Source organism: Globicephala melas, chromosome 9, assembly GCF_963455315.2.
Source record: "Globicephala melas chromosome 9, mGloMel1.2, whole genome shotgun sequence".
Lineage (NCBI taxonomy): Eukaryota > Metazoa > Chordata > Mammalia > Artiodactyla > Delphinidae > Globicephala > Globicephala melas.
In genome coordinates, this window is record NC_083322.1 from 48,774,125 (window position 1) to 48,797,053 (window position 22,929).

The 22,929-nt window shown below is 37.4% G+C and overlaps 1 protein-coding gene across 1 annotated transcript in view; it reads left to right on the plus strand.

Moving 5' to 3' along the window:
• Positions 1-22,929, plus strand: part of SKAP2 (src kinase associated phosphoprotein 2) — a 156,276-nt gene that overhangs the window by 121,040 nt on the left and 12,307 nt on the right. The window contains exons 10-11 of the mRNA XM_030857396.3: positions 12,339-12,416; positions 18,353-18,465. Of these exons, the coding sequence (XP_030713256.1) occupies positions 12,339-12,416; positions 18,353-18,465 (191 nt within the window). The remainder of the gene's footprint in view (positions 1-12,338; positions 12,417-18,352; positions 18,466-22,929) is intronic.

Below are 22,929 nucleotides of genomic sequence, written 5' to 3' on the forward strand. Positions count from 1 at the left end.
TTAAAGTGCTGTTTAATTAACAAATAAGTGATCTATGCAAAGTCTTACATAGAATGAGAAGAAAAAGTGTAGTGCGGGCTTCCCTGGTGGCGCAGTGGTTGAGAGTCCGCCTGCCAATGCGGGGGACACAGGTTCGTGCCCCAGTCTGGGAAGATCCCACATGCCGCGGAGCGGCTAGGCCCGTGAGCCATGGCCGCTGAGCCTGCGCATCCGGAGCCTGTGCTCCGCAGCAGGAGAGACCACAACAGTGAGAGGCCCGCGTACAGCAAAAAAAAAAAAAAAAAAAAAAAAGTGTAGTGCTTCTGAACTTGGGCTCTGGAGGAAGACTGCCTGGATTCAAATGCTGACACTACTTCTTATAGCTGTGTTATGCTGAGCAAGTTACTTAAATGTTTCTATGCCTGTGTTTCTTCATCTGAAAATGGGAGTAACAGCAATACCTTCCTCATAGGGTTTTGAGGATTGAGTAAGATTTCACTGTATAGTGTCATGGCTAGCATGGTGCTTGGCACACAGTACATTCTTAGATTATCATGATAATCACTGTTGTTAAAAATCTTCTGTGCACTGGACATTCAACTTTTTCATTCTCACAATAATTATCTAAAGTAAATTTTGTATTTCTGTTTTCCAGATTGAAAATTGAGGCTCAGAGAGTTTAATTAGCTTGTCTAAGTTTATACAGCTGGTGAAAGAGGATAATGTGAACTTCAGGAATATGAATTTTATTTGCATTTCTGTAGTTCCATTGTATCTTTTGGGATTAATATGGGATTAATTTCTGATTCCATTATGATTGATTTTATTAATTATATTATTATTTAGTATTATTTAGGGAAGTATGCCTATATTTAGAAGTTTAAAAGGCAAGTGATATTTGAAGACAAAGGACGGGGGGATTGAGAGTGACTCTCTTCCCACCCTCTCAGCTCCTTATGTCTGGGACACACAGAGCCAGGGATCAGGATAGTTAGGGGTTTTTTTTAGTATTTAGCAACAAGGAATATTCAACTAAGAGTAACTGACCCTGAGAATGTGGAGAGGGCAGAAAAGCAATAAACAGTCATTACCATTGCCTCTTTTTCTTTCTACTATTTGATATAGTTTAAGTGTGGAAGTAGCATATTAAAAAATGAGTGAGACTGAAGGACATAGGAAATAAATAGGGAAACTGCTGCTATACCCAGATTTAATTGTGGAAAAAATTAGACAAAAGCAGTTGTCATCTTAGAATCCATCATAGCCAGTGAGGAAAAAACCGGCCTCCGCCAGAGATGTTTGCCTAGACTTTAGGAAGGCAGATTTCAGAAAACTCAGAGAAAGAATAGGCACAATGTATGGTGTTAAAGACAAGTGTTTTAAAATGCCATTTAATATCACAGGATGTCAATGGGAAGAAAAAGGGAGAGAAACTAAAACATATCATTGTGCTAGAATCTATCCAATGAATGTAACTTTTAAAGAGACATATATTAGCCATTGAAATGGCCAAATAACCAAAGAAAATAGGAAAATAGCTGAAATTTATAAATTATGCTAAAGACAACAAAAGGTATATAATTGCTCTCTGGTTTTGTTTGTTTTTGAAATTATTAGGGGCAGTAATTCAAAGAAAACAATTTAGTTTTTATTTTATTTGCTCCCTTCTGTCAAGAATTATCCTTCAACTGATAAGATTGGTAAGAGGTAACAGAAGCCCAGCATGGGCAAAGAGAGTCTAATAGAATACCCAGCTAACCGAAATCTGTTTAGTTTTTATTCAACAAATTTTCATGGAAAACAGCTTTTTGTTCTAGCCCCCCCCCCCATGTTAGGCTGCTGTAATGTAAATATGCCCTTGGGGAGTTCACACTTGGAGGCAAGTAGACTAGTAGACAAATATTTATAATACTGTGTACTAACTAAGGCTGTGAGAACAGAAAGCGGGGAGTGGCCAGCTGCCTGGAGGGATTTGGGAAAAGCATCCTAAGTTGGGGGACATTTGAGCCCTGTCTTCAGGATGAGTAGAATTTAATTTGTCTTCTGACCCAGATAAGACTCTGAAGTGGACTCCAGAGAAACTACTAAAATAAGGTGTCCAAGAGAGCCTTTTATGCCATAAAGAAGATGAAATAATGATTCTAGAGTAAAACCCAACATGGCTTCAAGGAAATGACAGACATATAACAAAGACAATACCTTCAGTGAGGCATTTGGCCAGAATTCTTATGAAATATTTATGGGTATAAAGACCATTAGATAACTGACTCTGCAGCAGTGCCCAAAGGGTGTGGACCAATTGATTTTGTGATCACCTTAGGGCTTAGTTCTCAGAATTGTCATACTGCCATGTTCATGAATGCCTTGGGTAGATATATACAGGCTATGCTCTCAATAGACCAAAATCGTGGATCAAATCTAACAGGATGAAGTATGATAGAATATCACACTTGCCCCAAAAATCTAGCTGCCCAAGTATGAGAAAGGAAAGACTTTGCCCCACAGAAAATGGGAAGAACACGGGATTTTGGTCAACAGCTCAATTTGAGTCAACAGTAATTTGATTCAATCCTTAGATTGTGTGCTTTGGGAGTATAAAAGAATTAGCAAGCAGTGCTCTGGGTTAGCAAGATAACAGGTTTTTCATGTTGTGGATCAACAATATTTAGATTTTTAATTAAAACTACCCTAGAGGGCTTCCCTGGTGGCACAGTGGTTGAGAGTCCGCCTGCCGATGCAGGGGACACGGGTTCGTGCCCCAGTTCAGGAAGATCCCACATGCAGCGGAGCGGCTAGGCCCGTGAGCCATGGCTGCGGGGCCTATGCTCTGCAACGGGAGAGGCAACAGCAGTGAGAGGCCCGCGTACCACACACACAAAAAAAACAAAAAACTACCCTAGAAAGTGCAGGGCAGCAATTCTCACACTTTTTAATCCCAGGAGGTCTTTTCTGTTTGTCTGGGTTTTTTGTTTGTTTGTTGTGGTGGTGGGTTTTTTTGTTTCTTGGCTCTCCCGCACGGCCTGTGGCATCTTAGTTCCCTGACCAGAGATCGAACCCAGGCCCTCTGCAATCAGGAGGCCTTTTCAGTCTTAAGAATTATTGAGGACTCCCAATTATTGAGGACTCTTTTGTTTATGTGGGTTATGCCTCTTAATATTTAGTGTGTTAGAAATTAAAACTGAGAAATATTAAAAATATTAATTAATTTAAAAGTCATAATGATAAGCCCACTACATGTGAACATAAATAACATTGTTTTTGGAAAAATAGATATATTTTCCCAAAATATGAGTGAGGAGTGGCAGATCTCTTGAATGTGTATCTTAATAGGAGATATTTAGACTCTCATATCTGCTTCTGCCTTTACTCTGTTGTTATGTGTTGTTTAATTTAAGTACAGTCAGCATGTGAAGAAAATCCAGCCTCATACAGATATGTACTAATAGGAAAAGGAAGTATTTTAATAAGCCTTGCAGGTAATGGTGGGTATTCTTCTTTGATACTGTACCCAAACTTGACAAGTGTTCGTTAAAGGCTAGTTGCAATGTGGAGTCCAAAACCATATCAGTGAACTTTCCACACAGTATTACAGCAAAATTCAGGAGACCGTCTTGTACTTTGAATGGATGTTTTACCCATGCGTGCTTTTGTAACATCATGCATTGGTCAGTTGGAAAATATGGGTTCGTTACATTATGCAGAACTTCTAAATATTGACACAGTTATGGTACAATTAAAACATCACATTCAATATCACCACTGATCTCATTAGAAAAGTCCTTAAATGCTGAAGAGTTATCAAGCTTATATCCTAAGATGTAAGTTTCTAAAATTCTAATTTTTGCTTGAAAGGTCAAATTTTATCATGGGCAATAAATGTCAGTTGTTTTTGTTAAAATAACAAGTTCACTTAATTCATTTTTGAGAAAATATCTGCCAGATTCTTAAGTCTGAGTAACCATAGCCTGTCAGTCATTCTTTCAAGTAAAAATGGTGTTCCATGAAAAAAGCAGCTCGTTCAGTTTACCACTCAATCTCCCACACACCTGGAGCTGCGGCGGCTATGCCTTATACATCCTTCTGATTTTGTCTCACAGCATATTAAAGAGACAGGTATTCAAGATTGATTAAATGAAAATAATAATTTGTCATCAAGGACACTCTTAGGTAAAACCGGCTTGTTTGTTGTTAATGCTACTGCAGGGCAGTGAAGAATACAGTGATAGTCTGGTGCCACTGTGTTAGTTTACGTTGAAGTGTCAGCAGTTTACCCGTCATTGCTCTGCAGCATCAGTGCAAATGTTAACACAATGAAAAAGGCAAATATCTTAATTTTATTATGAAAATAGTTTTGACTTCATAGACCCTCTATGCCCCAAAAGGGTCTTGGAAACCACTGCTGGTATAAGGGATTATAGAACCAATAAGTCAAATGGGTGATGGTTCCTCTTAGAGGGACCTGTGATTTTTCTTTCTTGGACTCTTGAAAATAAGGTTCAGGTGCACTGCACATGAAGAGGTTGAGTGTATTTGCATAAGCAGGCATCAGAAACAGAGTCAAAGCCTGTAACAAATGAGCTCTGCATTCGTAGATCTGCCTTTTTCCTAAGGCTATGGTAGACAGTTCCTTATAAAACAGCCATGTTACAATTAAATGATCTTATCACCAACTTATGTATATTAGATAGTATTTTTTACAGAATGAAACTTAAACTAAAATCTAAGTTAAGATGAAATATTTTACTTTCTAAAAATGGGATGGATTCAAAACAGTTTATAATGAAATACATATACATTTGAGATATTATTATTAAAAATGAGAATAAAGAAAAACCAGAAACTGAATAAGGGTTGTCTAGAAGGAGATGTTAATACTGTTTATGGATAGGTCTTCTGTGACTGAAAATATTTTTTCTTTTTTTGCTTATCTCTATTTTCTGGCTTCTAGCAATGAACAGATACTGCTTTTGTAACAAGAATAATAAGAAAAAAGTTCAATTTAAATTAAAAAAAGAACTTACATGTAGCAAAGTATAATTGTACCAGAAATCCAGAGCCAGGTAGAGGTTACTATAACTGAGAAATAATTTAATTTGGATGTAAATTTTAATATTACAGAATTTATTATACACTTTAATTAAAAAGCTGAGAATTTGAGCTTTGTGAAATAGTTAGAAGAATGTCATATTATAGCATACACCGACTAGAATACACTGGGACAAGGTGGAGTCGCATTTCATAATTTCCCCATGTCTAGTATTCTATAGGAGTGGGATCATTTGCAGACTCACAGTTACTTCTGACTGATGGAATCTGGCCTAGTAAAACCTTATTTTTAACCTATGTGCTTTCTTTGCCTGCCATCGTTGCCTGTAGATGAACAAGTGTATGTAAGACTGCTCCTGCTACTTAATAGAGAAGTACATCTAGAGCAGCAGGAATGTCTGCAGTGCGTGTTGCATAGAAGGCAGTGCAGGGAGAGAAGAGCAGGGTGGAAGTGCCATGACCTTGGTCCAGTCATCCAACACCCCAGTTCAGTTCCCCTTTAATGAAAGAAGGAAGTTGAACTGGATGATAGCTAAGGTGTCTTTCCCTTCTAAGATTTCTCCCAATTCTGTCAAATGAGATCCTTGCTTGAATTTGAGTTTTTCCCCAACATCCCAACCATGATGTTAACAAGTTTAATGTCTGTGAACAATCATTATTTTTGCATTTTCATGTTTGTGTATAAATTATGAATTTTAATATTATAGTACAGAAATTCACTGTGCTCTAAAGGCATTTATTTTAGCAGTGATAACCTTTTCGTATTAAACCCTATAAGAATAGAATGTCCAGGTTGAAAATTAGCTTCTATGATTGTACAACTATTGCTTATTTTATTGCCTTTTATATCACATTAACCTTCTCGGTTGCTTAATTAATAAGTTGTTGCAAAACACCCAGCTCCTCAGGTAGTGAACTTGATACTGCATGCTAATTGTGCTTTTTTTTTCCCCCTTGAGAAATCTGATTATCTCATTGTCCTCTCCAAATCCTGTTCAAAGTGCTATGGGATAGACGTTATTCTTTCTGCTTTACAGAGAAGACACAGAATTAGAAACAGTGTCGAGGTTGCATGAGTAACTAGACCTTTAACAGTAGGACTCAGTTTGCCTAATTTCCAGGAGAGTAAACATGACTGCCATTTCAGGCATCTTTATCTTTCTTTTCATTTTGAAGTTAGCATAATACTAAAAGGCACATGCTTATATCTTTATAAAAATATATCTTTTATTGCTATAAACTATATGTCAGGCTATTAAATAGATAGAAGAAACCTTTAGAAGTGTCGTATTTTAAGTTCCCAGTAGTCCAGGATTTATAGGCCCTTAAGGAGCTCACTTGTCTTCATTGTCATAATTTTGAATTCCCTCACCCATATCCCTTCGACTTTACTCTTCCACTTCTCTAACCCTTCCACCAGCTTCAGAGCTTGCCCCAGGTGTTGAGAGAGAAGAGGAGGTGAGGTTCCATTTGTATAAATCCTCCCTGTGTTTCTGCCTCTTTTTCATCTTACTGCTAGGACTAGCTGGAGGTGTCTTCAGTTCCCCATCCCATCTGTTCCATCTCCTCCTACTCAGGGGCATCTTGCTTGCAACTCCCTGGAGCCTGAACCCTTGATGAAATGTGCAGGAGAGCCTGTTGTTCTGAAATGTAGGTGAACCTCTTTCAGATCTTTGTGTGTAGAAAGGCTCCTCTTTACCATCTCCATTTAGCTGTGTTTTCCTTATTGAAATAAAGTGAGAAGGTAAAGCTGACTGGCCTCAGAAATAAATCCGTTTTCAATTATGAGTTGCATTAGAGACCTTTACAAACTATCAAATACTGTGTGCTGGCTTTAGGGGCAGTTGAATGTGTAGAACATTAAAGGTGGGGAAGGAGGATGGAGAAGAGAAAGGAGAAGATGCACGTTTGGGACAGCCAGACGTGAAATTCTGTTTCTAAATCGTCGCTGAAAGGATTGCTTAACCTAAGATGTACCTCAAATACAGTGCTATGGTAGGATAGAACCTACCCACTTATGTGAAAATGTTTTCCAAGTCCACAAACAGCCAATATTCACGAGAAATTTTAGCAAAAACTGTATCTATAAACCGAAAATCAAGGAAATGGCACCATGGCTTAGAGCTGGGGCTTCAGTGAAAGCTGTGAAAGTTTAAATCCCAGCTCTTGTTCTAACTGGCTGTGTGAACCTGGACAAATTATTCAAGCTCTGTAAATGTCACTTTTGCATCCATAAAGAGGAAAAAAGAGTTCCTATTATTACCTCATAGAATTGTTAATGAGGATTTAGTTACATAATGGATATAAATGCATATAGTGTGAACATTGAAGCAACACATATTAACGTTTCTTGAGATAAATATATAGTCTCATAATCAGATGAAGCCTGGGCAGGTAGAGATCTAAACCCAAGATTTATTTCAGAGCATAACTTTTGATTCTGTGTTTTATTCTTTTTAAAATTACATTGTAATTCAGGAGAGCTGTTTTCTGAAGATGTTTAGTGAGAAAGGTAATCATCGTGTGAGTCAAGGATTTTCTTGTGTTGTCGTCCTCTTCTCCCTGGAAGACATGATAATATCAGTCCTCAGCCATGATGTGAACATCACACATCCTGTTTTGGTGCTAACAAATTGTCTTTAGCCTTTTCCAAGCAATGTCAGCTGCACATGTCAGTTGCTTATCACTTTTGTTTTTTCGGTTATTTATCCTTAAAAAAGAATGTTAGTAAGTCAGAAATAGCCATTTTGTAAAAACTGCATAGCTAGACAGATCTTTGATCCTTATTAGGGTAATAATCCATCTGTTATGGAACTGGATCAATTTGTAAATTAAATTGATTAATCTAGCAGCGAAAAAGAAAGGTCTTGACTTTTCCCACAGGAAGCATTTCCTCAAATGGTAGTCATTCTAAAAAAATCTGAGAAGACTCAATTTTCTGCTATTCTTTTTCTCTTTGCTCAACTCAGCAAAAAGGCTTAATATGTATCCAAAAAAGAATGAAAGTAGAATTCAAGCTTTTAGATTCTCTAGGGTCTGGTTGTTCCTGGAGGTCTCATATTTTTGACAGGGTTTAATGTTAAAAACCTTTCAATGACTATAAGAACATTTTTAATACTCATTGGTTAGTTTAGTAAATGTATAACTATGCTTGAGTTATCTTCTGCAATTAGTTCACTTTATTGTTATTTTCATCTTGTTATGATCAAAAAAAAAAAAATCTCCCGGTGATTCTCCTAACAATGTGTGAATGGAATAATAACTTCACATGTTGAAGAGTTTTGTGCTGCAGCTGAGAGGCATGTAAATACAAGCTGCTTGTTTGCAAGAAGCTTCCAGATTTGCAATATGATTGCTATGGAAACCACATAATGAAAACCTTATAACCATCTGTATGGTTTGATGGATTTTATTGCATAGCTGAGCTGTTTTTGTTTACTGTTATTAAAATGTTGAATGGAATATATTAACCCACACATATTGACTATTTGAGGTATTAATTAGTATCGTATAATGACATCATGCCTCAACCCCCAAATAAAATATGTTTAATAATAAACCTAAATAAAACAACATCTGTATGTTTCTAATATATTGTGAAGGTGATTATTGCCTAGAATTTTGGTCACTTGTCCTTATATATTTTTTGGATGATGTGGAGAGGTTTGCTCTGTTAGTAAATGAATGTAGTAGTAGGATTTATTTTCATGATTTTGGAATCCGTTTGTTCACTTAGTATTTATTGAACATCTCCCTTGTACCAGAGTCTATTCAAGATTCAGGTTGAGTTCTTTTCTTCCTAAGATTAAAAAAGCACACACCAGATTTGATTTTGTTGTCTTTTATATGGAAGCTGTTTGTACTGTTAGCCCAAGATAAAATGGGTTGTTTTACTGTTAGGAAAAATTGATATTTGAAACACAGAAGGCTTTGACCTAAAGATAGAAGTTCTAGGTTTGCAAAGGAGAAAGGAAGTGTTTTTAATGAGCATCTTATCCTCTAAAATACTTCTTATTAAGCATCTCACATGGATTTCAATTTGGATACTTCACAGTAAATATTTTTAATATCATTCTGAAAGTTTAAGAATACATTGTGCATATAATAGGTACTTAAATTTTAATAAAATAATAAATTCTTAGTAATAAATTCTAAATTCATTGACAACTTTGCCAAGAATGGAGTTTTTCCCACTTAATTCTTGTAATTATTATTATTTTTTTTGTGGTACGTGGGCCTCTCACTGTTGTGGCGTCTCCCGTTGCGGAGCACAGGCTCTGGACGCGCAGGCCCAGCAGCCATGGCTCACGGGCCCAGCTGCTCCGCGGCGTGTGGGATCTTCCCGGACCGGGGCACGAACCCGTGTCCCCTGCATCGGCAGGCGGACTCTCAACCACTGTGCCACCAGGGAAGCCCCTCTTGTAATTATTAATAGTTTTTATGATATCTTGACACTGACTTTGGGTGGTGAGAGTAAATCCCATAGTGTCTTCTTAAGAGCCAGGAATAGTGCTTTCTGTATTAATGTGGTTAAAGCTTTTGACTTCAGGACAAGTGCCCTTAACTATTTTTGAATTTACTTCTTACTATTGAATTTGTGACCAAATTGGAAGAGAGGGAGTGCTGGGGAAAGAGAAAGTATGAAAAGTAAAGAAAGCTTTCTCCTTCACCTCAAAAGAAATTAATGATTTGTAAAACGAGTAGCTTGGACTAAATGATGGTAAATGTCCCTAATACCTTTAAAATCTGTATGAAAACACCCTATTGACCCATTTATGATAACTAGTCCTTGAGGTTTAACATAAGTGAGATAATTGTTGAAGAGAAAAGAGACAGCATTTAGTATTAGACTTTTTATTAGGTCTTCTATGTATTCTTTACTATTTGACTGAACTATATTAAATCGCCAATATTATGTTTAGCTTAATGTGTATAAAGTGCCAATGATTTCCAGCTGTTCCTTATATTGGAGCTTTCATTCTTTTGTTTGAATTGAGTTACAAAAATTTGAAACAGTTATAATTATCTTGTAAGTACAGTAACTCTCAAGCTTGATTTAAATGCTAGTTTTTATTAGTCACCACTTTAAAATTTGCATGGGACTTCTAAATTTACACCTGCATTCTTGACCTGTCTACCAAGCTTTGCAGTTGCCCCTGGACATTTCCTCTGGGTTGCCCCACCAGTATATTAAATGTCCCATATCAGAAACACAACCCCTTGAGTAGCTCATCTTGGCTATTCTCTTTTTAGTAATGATGTTCCCATTTCTCAGTTAACTAAGATCAAAACCTGAGTCATCCTTGGTTGCTCATTCTTTTCCCGTAGCCCTCCACATCCAGTCAGGCAAAGTTTGTCTATTCTAGTTCCTTTCCCCCTCATAACCATCTCCGTTCCATTTCCTCTGCCCCTTCAGTTCAGGACTGACTTCCCCTTTAGCTAGACTAGGAGTCGTCTCTCTCCCCACACCCCTCATCTAGGCTGTCTGGGACAATGGGATGTGATAGCCATTCCTCAAGCAGTTTCAGTCCTGCCCTTTCTCGCCTCAGAAATTTGGGGGGACTCTTGTTCCTCACCAAACATGTAAAAGTCTGAAGTCCACAGCAGGATGTTCACGGCTCTTCAACAGTTTGCCCAAATGACTAGCATTATCTCCCATCCTGCTCTTATTCTACAAGAACAGCCTCTGCCTTTATTATTATTATTTTTTTGATAAAAATGGACCATTTTTAAAGTCTTTATTGAATTCATTACAATATTGCTTCTGGTATTTTTCTATTTTTTGGCTGTGAGGCATGTGGGATCTTAGCTCTCCGACCAGGGATTGAACCAGCACCCCCTGCATTGGAAGGCGAAGTTTTAACCACTGGACCGCCAGGGAAGTCCCAAGAGAACCACATTCTTTAGCCCAAATGAATATGCTCATGCCTTGTTCTTTTGTTCATGCCTTCCCTTGTCTGGAAATTTCCTCCTTCCCATCTCTCCTTATTCAGATTCTCTCCATCCCTCAGAGCCTTTATGGTATTGCCCCAGTTGGGTGGTTTCTCCTCTGCACTCCTTCAGTACCTTGTACCTCACAGGTCAGGTTTTATGCCCCTTATCCCACTTTCCTTTAGGTTCTGTCTTCTGTCCCCTCTAGGCTGTAACTTCCTGAAGGCAGAAGCTTCCTACTACCCTTGCCTTTCTGGTAGAACCTCTCTCTCTTACAGGTAGTTAATGCTCAATGAAGATTCATGAGTTGAATTATTTAATAGTCATAATGACTGTATTTGTTTCTTTTGCATATTTTTCCTTAAAGTTTTTGATTTTCTTGGAATTACGATTCTTTTTGATCCCAGTTTTTCCTTGACATGCCATTTTGTTCGTATGTCCTGCCTTAAATATTTCTAAATTGTGTATTAATCCTTAGGTGGGGCAAGTGGTCATGTAGTAAGTATTTCTTTGATGTAAAAGGATTAACTAGCCTATTGACTCTGTTTAAAAACCCTTCTTATTTAATCTCATCATTTTTCTTCCTATAACTTGGGAAAGGAGTGTGATGGGAGAGTGTAGAAATAACATGAAGATATATATGAACATATGCAGGATAAAGAACATGGATTTTGTCATCATAAACCTAAGTTTGAATAGCAAACATTGGAAGTTTCTTTATCTTTTTGAGTCTCAGTTTATTTCTCTGTAAAATGAGGATTTAAAATGGTTTACCTATGAAGTCTTAACATCTGCTGTAGTGTATGACACATAGTAGTTCCTCAGTGTAATTTGGGGGGTCTTACCTTGAAGGGTGAGGATGCTTCTAGTATCTTCCTGTGATGATCAATTGAGAAAACATGAAGTATCTGATGCTCAGTAAATGACTTCTAGGTTAACTGTATTTTATATCACACATTTTCTCTTTGCTCTGCTGTTGTTTCAGGGACCATGATTTTATCTGTGGTACTCATGCCACAGTATAATGTGGTCAATCCGTATAATGCCGGGTGTCATCTTACTGCATTTTTAGGGCTTTTCTGGATTTAAGATTATTCCAGATGAGTTTCTGTGAATATTTAAAACAAAATACGTGAAACGTTAGTACATACCTTAAATTTTATCAAGCCAACTGGTCAGGTTGCTATTTGGAAATAGCTAGAGGTTTCTTTGTTCAGCTTTCGATTATTGAAAAGGGGATGTGAAGGTTGAGTGGTTGCATTCTTTGAAAAGGAATATTTATGTGTTATACACTTTTAGTTTTGCTCTTAAGATGGGGTGAGTACTGTGTCTTTCTCCCTGAGGAAAGCCTTCAGTGTCCCATTTATGTTGTTTATTTACAGAAGAGGAAGAGAATGGAGCTCCGGTGAAAGTGGAGGGGCAAAGGAAGATGAGTCAGGACAGTGTTCACCACACCACAGGTAATGAGTTGTGCAGCTTTCTGGGAAAGCTTATGTTGGTTTTGTTCACTTTCCTTTTCGTCACTTTCTTACTGCTCTAAAGATGTGTCCTCGGCTCCCCGAGGTTGTCTCCTTGGGTCTGGACCTCTTATGGCTGATAAGCTTCTTAGACCCATTTAGGATGCATGAAAACCACTTGAGAAGGATTTATAAAGTAAGCCAATTTATACAAGGTTTTCCTTTCTGAATTACTTTGTAACGACTCAATTAGCTTTCATTTCTGCGCAAAGGAGATTTAGTTGCATAAATTAGCTTATCATCATTGAGGAAGTGTCACTGCTAAAGGACAGTTTATAGATACAACATGCAGTTGCTGTCAAACCTATAAGAATGTAATATAGACATCTGTGTATACTTTGTGCTTGAGCAGAACAGACTTCTGCCATTCAGAGACTAACAGGGGACAACAAGTTGCCCAGGGGACTGGCAATGTAGACATCTCTGAAAAGGTCAACTTGACACAGGCTCTGACAATCGACCCACAGCTCTGTCTTCTTTGATAAAAATCAGATAAACTTAAGACCGCTAATTGATCTGCAGCCTGTTTAAATGTTGGCCATGCATATCTTCATTGCATATGATTAACACAGAAAGCAAATGAATTGGGTAAGAAATGCCAGAGTCCAGTGACAGCAGCTTAAAAATGGGAAAAGGACAGTGGTGGCCTGGAAGGCTAGGAAGGATATTCCCCTTATCCCTTTCCACTTGGCACGTGGCCCCAGGTACTAATTATGACTAAGACTGGAAAAATAATTGCACGTGCTGTGTACGGAATCACATGATAAAGGCAACTTCTCTTGCTTCTTGTTATTTCCAAATAGCAGGAGATAAACCCTATCTGTAGTGCAAGCATGAGGTTAGTTTTGATAAACCAGCAATTATTTTACACAGAAAGAAGAGAAGGACTGCCTTCTTATCAGGACTTTACACCTCTTCATAGCCACATGTCAGCTGGGGCAAGGTCTGCCATATCATCCCATGTTCTGCAAAGAGCTATAGTTGGGGGTCACCTCCCCTCTCTGATATGTCCATACATCACTCTTTCAAGCTGTCAGGGGCAGGGTGGTCAAGCAGTGTGTGTTCAGGAAGTAGGCTTCTCGAGTCCTTCCTACTGTGGCATGTAGAAAGGAAACAGAGGCCTGATTTCCGGACCTGGACAGGAAAGCAGGAGCAGGTTGCTGCAAAAGGTTTGGGTTTGCTTTTTTCAGAAGGGAAGTGAGGAACAAGTCATTAGATGCAGCTATAAACACCAAGGCTGAGCAAAGCCTTGAGGACAATGTTCACTGGCAGTTTTAAGTACATACGTTTTGTTATTATCATAAAGCTTCTGCCAAAAGCATGTCGTTTTCTTTTTTTTTAAATTTCTGTGCAGGTATAGAAGGTGGACACATACAAATCTTCTTTCCACAAATATGAGTGTTTTGGCTTAAAACAATTATGTTTTTCCAAAACCCTTTTAAAGTAACTATCTCCCAAATTTTTGCCTTTGAGGGAAGGAAGAACAAATCAGGTTTTCCTCAAAGGAATGCAATAAGGAGATCTACCTTTTCATGCAATTGCTATAAAGCACTGCAATAATTCTTATCTTTAGTGACATGAAATTCTTTTCAAGCAACAGTTTTAATGCTTTTGCATACCAGTGACCTTTGCTCTCCCCAGGCTGTCAAAGATGTAACGTTAGAAGTTTGTTTGCTGTGCAGGGCAGTGAGTTGACAAGGGTATTACTATCTTGCTGAGCTTCACATGGTGTGAACTTCTAACCTTACTCAAGAATGTTATATTTTTCACGTTGACTGATTTTACTAAAGGAAAAATTCTTTTTTCAGACTACTCTAATGTAAAATATATAAGCAGAAACAAAATTAAGCATGTATTTCTTACAAGTTATTTCATGTTTAAGCTTACGTAGCTTGCATATAAAAAATAAAGATTCCATTTGATTTTTTTGAACATTATACAATATGCTTACCTTTCTAAAATAGTTTTTACACCTATGACATTACCCAAGGAGAGATTCTCCATTATCTTATTATTGTGTTTTACCCATTGTCATCATGTTTTAAAAATCTTTTCATTTTTGCAAAAGTCAATATCTCCAATGTTTAGCTTGTACTTTCATAACAATTCTGTTTTTCTTGCTCAGTGATCTGTTTTTGCATGTTTAACTTACAAGAGCAAATACATTGTTTAAATCTTTCACAAGCCAGCTAATTTAGAATGTTATTTTCTTTGTTTCTTTACCTTCTTTTTTAACCATATATGCTTCTTAGGATAAGAAACGTAATGAGATGATTTTTTTTTTGATAATTTTGAAAACATGGATCACGGTGTGGATAGAATAGGAAAATTAATTCATATAATAAAGACAACTAAACCGATTTAATTTGTATTCACAATGTAAGCTTATTGGTGGTTTATGACATTATGCTCCATCCCATTTTTTTTGTTGTTGTTGTTTTAAAAAACACATCTCACAGGGATTATTTTTTCAGTGTATAAATGAACAGTGTTAACTTCTGTGAACCCACAGTGCTTCCAAGGATGTCGATGCATATCTTTTTGTGTATGTTTAGACACACTTAAAATTTAGAAAAGTAAACCAGAGGAGCTTGCTGCTCTCTGAAGAACAAGGTAATTCTTAATTTTTATGTCTGGAATTCATTTTAAGAATTTTGACATTACTTTCCGAAGGAGACTAAGGCTAATGAACATAGACTGCCAGGTTTTCTCCCCCGTTGGGATTCTTCTACATCAGGGGTCTCTAAGCCCCGGGGCCGCGGGTCCGCAGCTTGTTAGGAACCGGGCCGCACAGCAGGAGGTGAGCGGTGGGCAAGCGAGCGAAGCTTCATGTGCCCCTCCCCATCGCTCGCGTTACCCCCTGAACCATTCCCACGATCCCCCCCACCCCGCGCTCCACCACCCCCCGTCCGTGGAAAAATTGTCCTCCATGAAACCAGTCCCTGGTGCCAAAAAGGTTGGGGACCGCTGTTCTACATCATAACTAATATTGCATGCTGAAATAGAACAGTCAATTTGTGTGTACAGGTAGGTAGCCATGTGACATAAACAACTTACTATTCTTTAACAGGGCTCACATATGGGACACAGGAATGAGGTTGGTCTTTGGGTAACATCATCATCAAGATTGCAGAAAGCACAGTAGAAAATGCATCTTGTTCCCAGGACTGCCAGATCACTAGCTCTGTTGACTTTTTACAGCAGTGAGATTTAATGAAATGCCCATGATGCACATCTAGGGAGAGATGCATCTTGCACACGGTTGGGGTCTCTCTTCCCCTCCTGTGCTCCTGTAACTCCCATTAGTGTTAATGGGAGTTTCACTAAGCGCATCGAGGGGAGGAGAGACCCCCAAAGTGATAAGGATTATGTGTTAGAAATCACCGTATACTTTCCTCTTCCTTCTTCCCTCTCCCCTGCGTTTGAAAATCTACTGAGTGAAATACTATTGTGAGAGAATCTGAAAAAGGAAAGAGCAAGCAGAGGCTGAACAGCTGCAGAACCCACTGGGATGCTTCAGCTAAGCCAAAACTTCTCTAGTTTTTAACCCAGGTTTTCTTTCTTCAGCCTTTTAGGATCAAGCCTAAGGCTGAGCAGCATGGGGAACACACAGGAGCCTCGACTGGGGAAACCAGCTATTTAGATCCTTTTACCTCCTGGCCAGTGACTATGGGGGAGGGCCTTGCGTGTGAAATGATGTCATCCTCTCTTTGCTCTAATTCCTTGACTTTTAAACTGACACTGACGGACTGCATGGGGCACAACATTTGACCCAGTTAGCAGTTGATTTAATCTGACTAGAATGTTTCAACTTCTAAATCCCTATTTGTCTAAATAAGTGGTTTTTAAAGGAAATCATTCACTTCATTATTAAGTAATTTTTTTCTTAGAAAAATTTGACAATGTTTGGAGAAATCTGTCCAGCCAGAGTGCCCTCTAGTGTCCATTCATAGAATTTCCATAATATATGCTTTGAGGGGAAAATGTAATGAAGGGTGGCCACAAGCATTGTTAGTTCTTGGTTGGATTCCCAGGCTTGTGTACATCCCTGCTAGCTTCTGTGATGAGTGTTCAAATGCTAGAGCGGAAAAGTCAATAAGGTGTCTGTCTCTCTGTCTCCCTCCCTCCTTCTATCCCTCCTTTCCCCCGTCCCCTCTCTTTTTTTGAGTTCTTAGAAAACAAGCGGAAAAACTTTAATAGGAGGATTGTCCTTGTTTATTTTCTTAAAAGTATAATGGAAAAGTCACGTCTTACTTCTTAAATAGTCAGACTCCATATTATTCAGATTTTCTTTTTGGCTTTAAAAAAATGTTTCAGATACTAAAGAGAATTTTTTAAATTTCGAATAAACCTAACACTTTGAGTAAATCACAAGCTATGTGTAATAAGATGAACGCCCTCCTGACACGCTAATGTGACTGGTTGTGTTAGAATTGCCAAGGAGCCTGCTGTTTGAGAGCCATATAACAAAACTAAGATGACAACCCTGATCCAGCATGTGTCTCCACAGTTATCCCCTCAGAATTCAAAGATGACATTCCAATGATGGAAGTTGTCAGCACGTGTATGTTCTGCCTGGTTAGTGAATACAGGGACATCTTATTGATATTGCTTGCATTCTTTTTGCATTAACTCATCAAAACTCAATTATCATGAAATTAAAAACAGGAAACAGTTCTCAGTGTAACAAAAGCAGCCAGTGTATTTAACTCTGTGCTGTGTTTCAGGCGACCCACATTGTATAAGTGACAAAGCATTTATTACCCGGTTTATTGTGGTATTATAGAGCGGAGAGCGCTAAATAATCAATCAGTTAATGGTCTGTATGGCAGTTTGAACACATCACATCCATTGTGCTTATGCTGTTAGAAGGATGAGCTGATAACTGCAGTGTATGTTGCATGTTTATTCAGAGCCTAATGTCCTGAACTAGGGCTGACAGAAATCTTGGAAAATGCAGCTTTAGCACTGGCAGTTTCAAAGTTGCTAAAATATTTTAGAAATAACTTTGAGAGGCTTTGGGTACAAAAGTTCCTAAAGATAAGAGCTGGAATTATCCTTTAGATTACTTTCATTTTATTCTCTTCCTTTAACCAGCTTTATGCTTTGAAAAAGTTTAAATTTAGGGACTTCCCTGGCAGTCCAGGGGTTAAGACTTCGCCTTCCAATGCAGGGGGTGCAGGTTTGATCCCTGGTCCGGGGAGCTAAGATCCCACATGCCTCGTGACCAGAAAAACAAAACATAAAAAAAGCAGAAGCAATATTGTAACAAATTCAATAAAGACTATAAAAATGGTCCATATCAAAAAAAATATATATATATATATGCCATTGATGCTTTTTTTTTTTTGAAGTTTAAATCTCAAAAAGTTTTTTTGTTACCTCGTTTGGTTATATTTGTACCTTAGCTCCTTTATTATTATTACTTTTATGATGTGTCCTAAATTCTGTACGGTGCTTATTTCACAACGTGTTTATCACATCTCATGGATATTGCTCATTATACAGGGAGGCTGACTCATCTTCAGAACATGTTGCAAGTGGGCTTAGGTTTGTTATAGAAAATAAGTGGGAAGTAACTTAGGTGCTGGTTTGAAGAAACATGTTGCAATTACAAGTTTTAGGTAAAAACAAGAAAAGGAGAGAGGAAAGAAAAGACATTCAAAATTAGATCTTTTTGAAAATGGTCCTTAATTAGATGAGAGCAAGAAGTAGGATTCTTGTGTGGATGTTATCAAGTGTTCTTTGAATGAGGACAGAATTTTTTTCGACTGTTCTTTGGTGGTTTGGAGTGGCCCTTTAATTGCTATTTGTTCATTTTTAAGTGAGGGCCCATTACATGAAAGCTCTAACTCTTGTTTTCTCTTTCTTCTTCCTAGGAGATAAAAGCACCGATTATGCTAATTTTTACCAGGGTTTGTGGGACTGCACAGGAGCTCTTTCTGATGAATTGTCATTTAAACGTGGTGATGTGATTTACATTCTTAGCAAGGTAAGCAGATACCCCAAAATGACAGCTGTAAAGCATGAATACGAAGCTGCATTTTTATGCATTTGGATCTACAACACTAGGGAAAAATTGCCAATTGGAATTCTTCTAGGTCCTTGTTAACAATTGGGAGTTCACAATAATTATTTTGTCAAGTGAAATATAATCAAATTTTAAACACAATCAGATAACAGGATTCAACTTAACAGTGTGTTTACCTATCACTTCAGCCTTTGGCTCACATCCACACACTGCCTTCTCCAGAAACAATATACTTATGTGAAAGTTAACATTGTAAGGTATTAGGTTATGTATTATGTTTTTCTTTCCTCTTCCTTTTTATTCTTCTGTGTGCTTATTCTGATTTTGTCTGCCATTCTCTACTGGTAACACTGTGTTTATAGAACAAGTTTTTCATCTTTATGTAAATACATCGGGTGTTCCGGCAATTTAAAAGCAATACTTTTCTATTCAGACAGGTTTAGGTAATTTTTTGTAAGTTTAACATAATTGTATTTGTAAACATAATAGCAAAGTATATTGCTATGAACTCATCCTTAGATATACAAAATCATTGTTTCTGCCTCTTAAGATACTGGATTATTCAAAATGCTTCTGGCCTTAAATCTAAAAGTCAAGATTCTTAATTGATTTTACTTCTAATGACATGCATGAGCTCCTTTAACTTTCATATTTTAACTTTGCCTACTGTAACATGGGGGTTAAAAAATATCTCCCTCAGTCTACTTCATGAGGCCACATTAAAAACAAATGATGTGTGGAGACTATTTAAATATAAGTAAAGAAATGTTACATAAATCATAAGTCTAGGAGTTTAATGTGCTTTGTTGATTAGAGAGATATTTTGGAAAGATTATGACTTATTCAGAAAGATAATATGACTTATTAGATACAGAAGAGAATTTGGAAATAAGGTCACTTAATTGAATTTAAACACTAGTTGACTGGTGCATAAAATCATATACAGAAAATCATAGAATATTGGAGTGAGAGATCTTAGGGCTCATCTGTCTATCCTTGGTTTTACAGATAAGGGAATTTGGGTCAAGAAAGTGCCAGAGCCAGTACTTAACAAGGTGTTTTGACTCCCAGATCAGAGCTTTCTGCTCTATTTTTTTCTTATGCCTGTATCTATCTTCCTTCCTTTTTCCCTCTCTTCTTCCCCCCTCCCCCTTCTTTCCTTACTTGTATTTAATTTGTAACTGTCGTAAAGTGCCTAAAATGTGCAGGGGCCCATTCTAGGCACCAGGAATCCAAAAAAAAAAAAAAAAAAGAGAGAGATATAAGCCCTTGTAGATTGGAGGAAAATAGTAAGTAAATACAGCCAACTGTGATCATTGCTGGTTGAGGTGCCCAAATAAGACTTATCCCTTATTTCTCAGTCCTCTGCTCGCTAGTGTATTTTTTTTTTAGAAAGATACTTTCAGTTCTTGGAAGCTATAGATAGCCATATCACAACTCTTGGATTAAGCCTGTTACAGAGCATTCAATAGTCCTGTGTTAAAATGACAGCTTTTTGAGTCAGTTACTTAATATAGAAAACAAACTGATTAGTTTCAGTTCTTGAAAAGAAACTTTCTTGGAATCATTCCTCAAATTTACTTAGCTCACAGTTTCTTTCACCAATTTAGCTGCATAAAATTAAATTGTGTGTAAAATCGCATATAAAATTAAAAGGTTGATTAGCTTCCACTTGGAACTTCAGACTATAGGGATAAATGGCACGTAGCCAGTATGTTTGTATGGTAAAATATGAAACTTACGAAGCCCATGTGGGTTTGTTCTTGAAGCCTTCTTTAGGAATCAAGTTGTCTTTGTTTTTTTGTTTTTTTCAAGTTGTCTTTGTTCCTGAAAGCCTCAGAGTACCAGCCTCTGGGACAGGCTGTGGTGCAAGCAGCGTTCCCATAGGCTTGTCTTATTTCTGCCATTGCCTCAGAAAATCATTTTCTGTGAATATGAAATTGGAAGTACAATCATAGGTGTGTATTATATTTCTAGGATTCTGGGGGAAGTCATTCCTTTTCTCCCAAACCTGTTTTGTGATGACTGTAATTTTATATGTGAAGCCTGTCATAGAGCTAAGGGTGGTAATCCACCTCATAGGAAGAATACACTCCCATCTAAAATTTCTAAATGCTGTTATTTGGGTATGGGCTGCCTGAAAATACTTCCTTTATCAACCTTTCACAAGGTTTAAATTTCCACCGGCAGCATTTCAGGAGAGGCCTTCTAGAGATGGGCATTTTATCTGGAGCTCATTTTGGTTTTTAAAAGAAGAGACAAGGCTTTGTTAGCACATTATCACCATTGGCTGGATGAGTAAATACCCATATTTACCCAGCTGCGGACCTAGTACAATCAACCAGGTTGATCTTAGTGAGGGTGAAAGAAAGACAGTTAGTTTTCTCTTGATGGAATTTGGACAAATTCTGGGCCGTTGATGAGCATCTTGGCTCTTTGTTGTCAGGTTGCTTTGGGGGTCAGGATATATTTATGAAGACTCTTACTTCCCCCCTTGGCTTTGGGTGAGTTCAGATAGGAACCTCTGGTGATTCTTTAATTTTATATTTGCTTGGTCTTACAGTTTTTATAAAAATTTTGGCAAACATAGATCATAAGTTAATATCATAAATTTATTTAATATGTGAATGATGACAGCAGTTTGAATGATGAGTATCATTATAAATTCAGAACTCAAGGCCCTTAGAAGAAGAGAGCAAAGAATTGCTCAAAAGGACTTGTTTCTAGATCAAGGTAGAGCTGATGCTATGTATTGATTGGTTTTTTTTGAGTGCAATAAATATAGAAATCACTAGCTTTGTTATATGCCTAGAAATTTGTTTAATCTTTCTCAGAGTTATATTTAGATTCCATGGTGTTGGAATGAAAATTTACCGTTTAAATTTATTTTTTACACCATCTAGTGGCTCAGAATGAGTGGTGCAGGTAATTGCAGCTAATGTGCACAATCAAAATGATGTCATAAATCCAACTTTAAATTTAGCTATGGGTTATTACTTTCCTATCTCATGTCAATGAAGTATAAGCATTAATCATGAAAATTCTTTTCATCATTCTGAATTAAATGTAAAAATTGTATACTTAAGGAAAAATGCATTTTAAGGAGTCTAACAGTATTTATAGAGACATAAAAAATGTGTACTTAGTAAAAAAAAAATTAGTGCCACAACTTTTCTAATAAAAAATGCCATTTAAAAGGTTTCAAAGAAACACAACTTGCTTTTTATAATTAACTGATCTATAGTTTGCAGTATTTATTGTTGATTTGACTTACCTTCTAGAAGCTTGTTAGTTCTGAAAATAATCTTTTAAAAAAAGGCAACACAAGATAGTTTAAGAAGAGATACATTCTTTTCAATATAAATAAACCTTTAGACAAATCAAGAAATAAAGTGGCATGTACTATAATAAAGAATATTTTAATGTTGTAAATATAATGACAAAAAGATTTAGCTAGTTTGATGATTAGGCTCTCTGTATTAGAATTCACTATAGAAATATAGCTTGATTTTAAAATTCAGTCTTTTTTTTCTATTTTTGCAAGGAAGCCTTGATAGGGTGTCAGCTGTGCTCAGTCTGCCTGGGGTTGATTTATTTATTTTAAGCCTCTTTTGAGTTATACAGATCTTAGCTTCTCTTTCTTTCTTTACTTTTTTCTTTTCTTTTCTTTTCTTTTTTTTTTTAGTGAAAATCAAATGTTACAATAAAGAAGGAAGAGAAGGCAGCTACCCTGCCCTTCCCCTTCCCTTTTTAACATTTTCCAATTAGCAGCTGCCACGTGACCCCTGGCTGAGCTAGCCCCTCCTTCAAAGTGTCTGGCATTTTCTTAGTTTTAACCTTTGAACCTTACTACTAATAAATCTAAATACTACTTGCCTAAAAATGCAAGCCTGTAACTTTTTGCTTACAGGTCTTTTCATATAACATTGCTGCTGTTTTTTTATGTGTTAAGACATTTTATATACTTCAATAGTTCAGTGGAGATTTAGAAATTCTGCCCCCCACCCAAAGATGGAAGGTATTGATAGGAATGGATGAAAGGGAAATATGTGATTTTTCTTTTTTTAAGCAAGGTACAATTACCTTTTTTTTTTTAAATTTATTTTTGGCTGCGTTGGGTCTTCATTGCCGCACAGGGACTTTCTCTAGTTGTGGACAGCAGGAGCTACTCTTCATTGTGGTGCACGGGCTTCTCATTGCAGGGGCTTCTCTTGTGGCGGAGCATGGGCTCTAGGCGTGCGGGCTTCAGTAGTTGTGGCATGCAGGCTCAGTAGTTGTGGCACGTGGGCTCTAGAGCGCAGGCTCAGTAGTTGTAGTGCATGGGCTTAGTTGCTCCATGGCATGTGGGATCTTCCTGGATCAGGGCTCGAACCTGAGTCCCCTGCATTGGCAGGCGGATTCTTAACCACTGCGCCACCAGGAAGG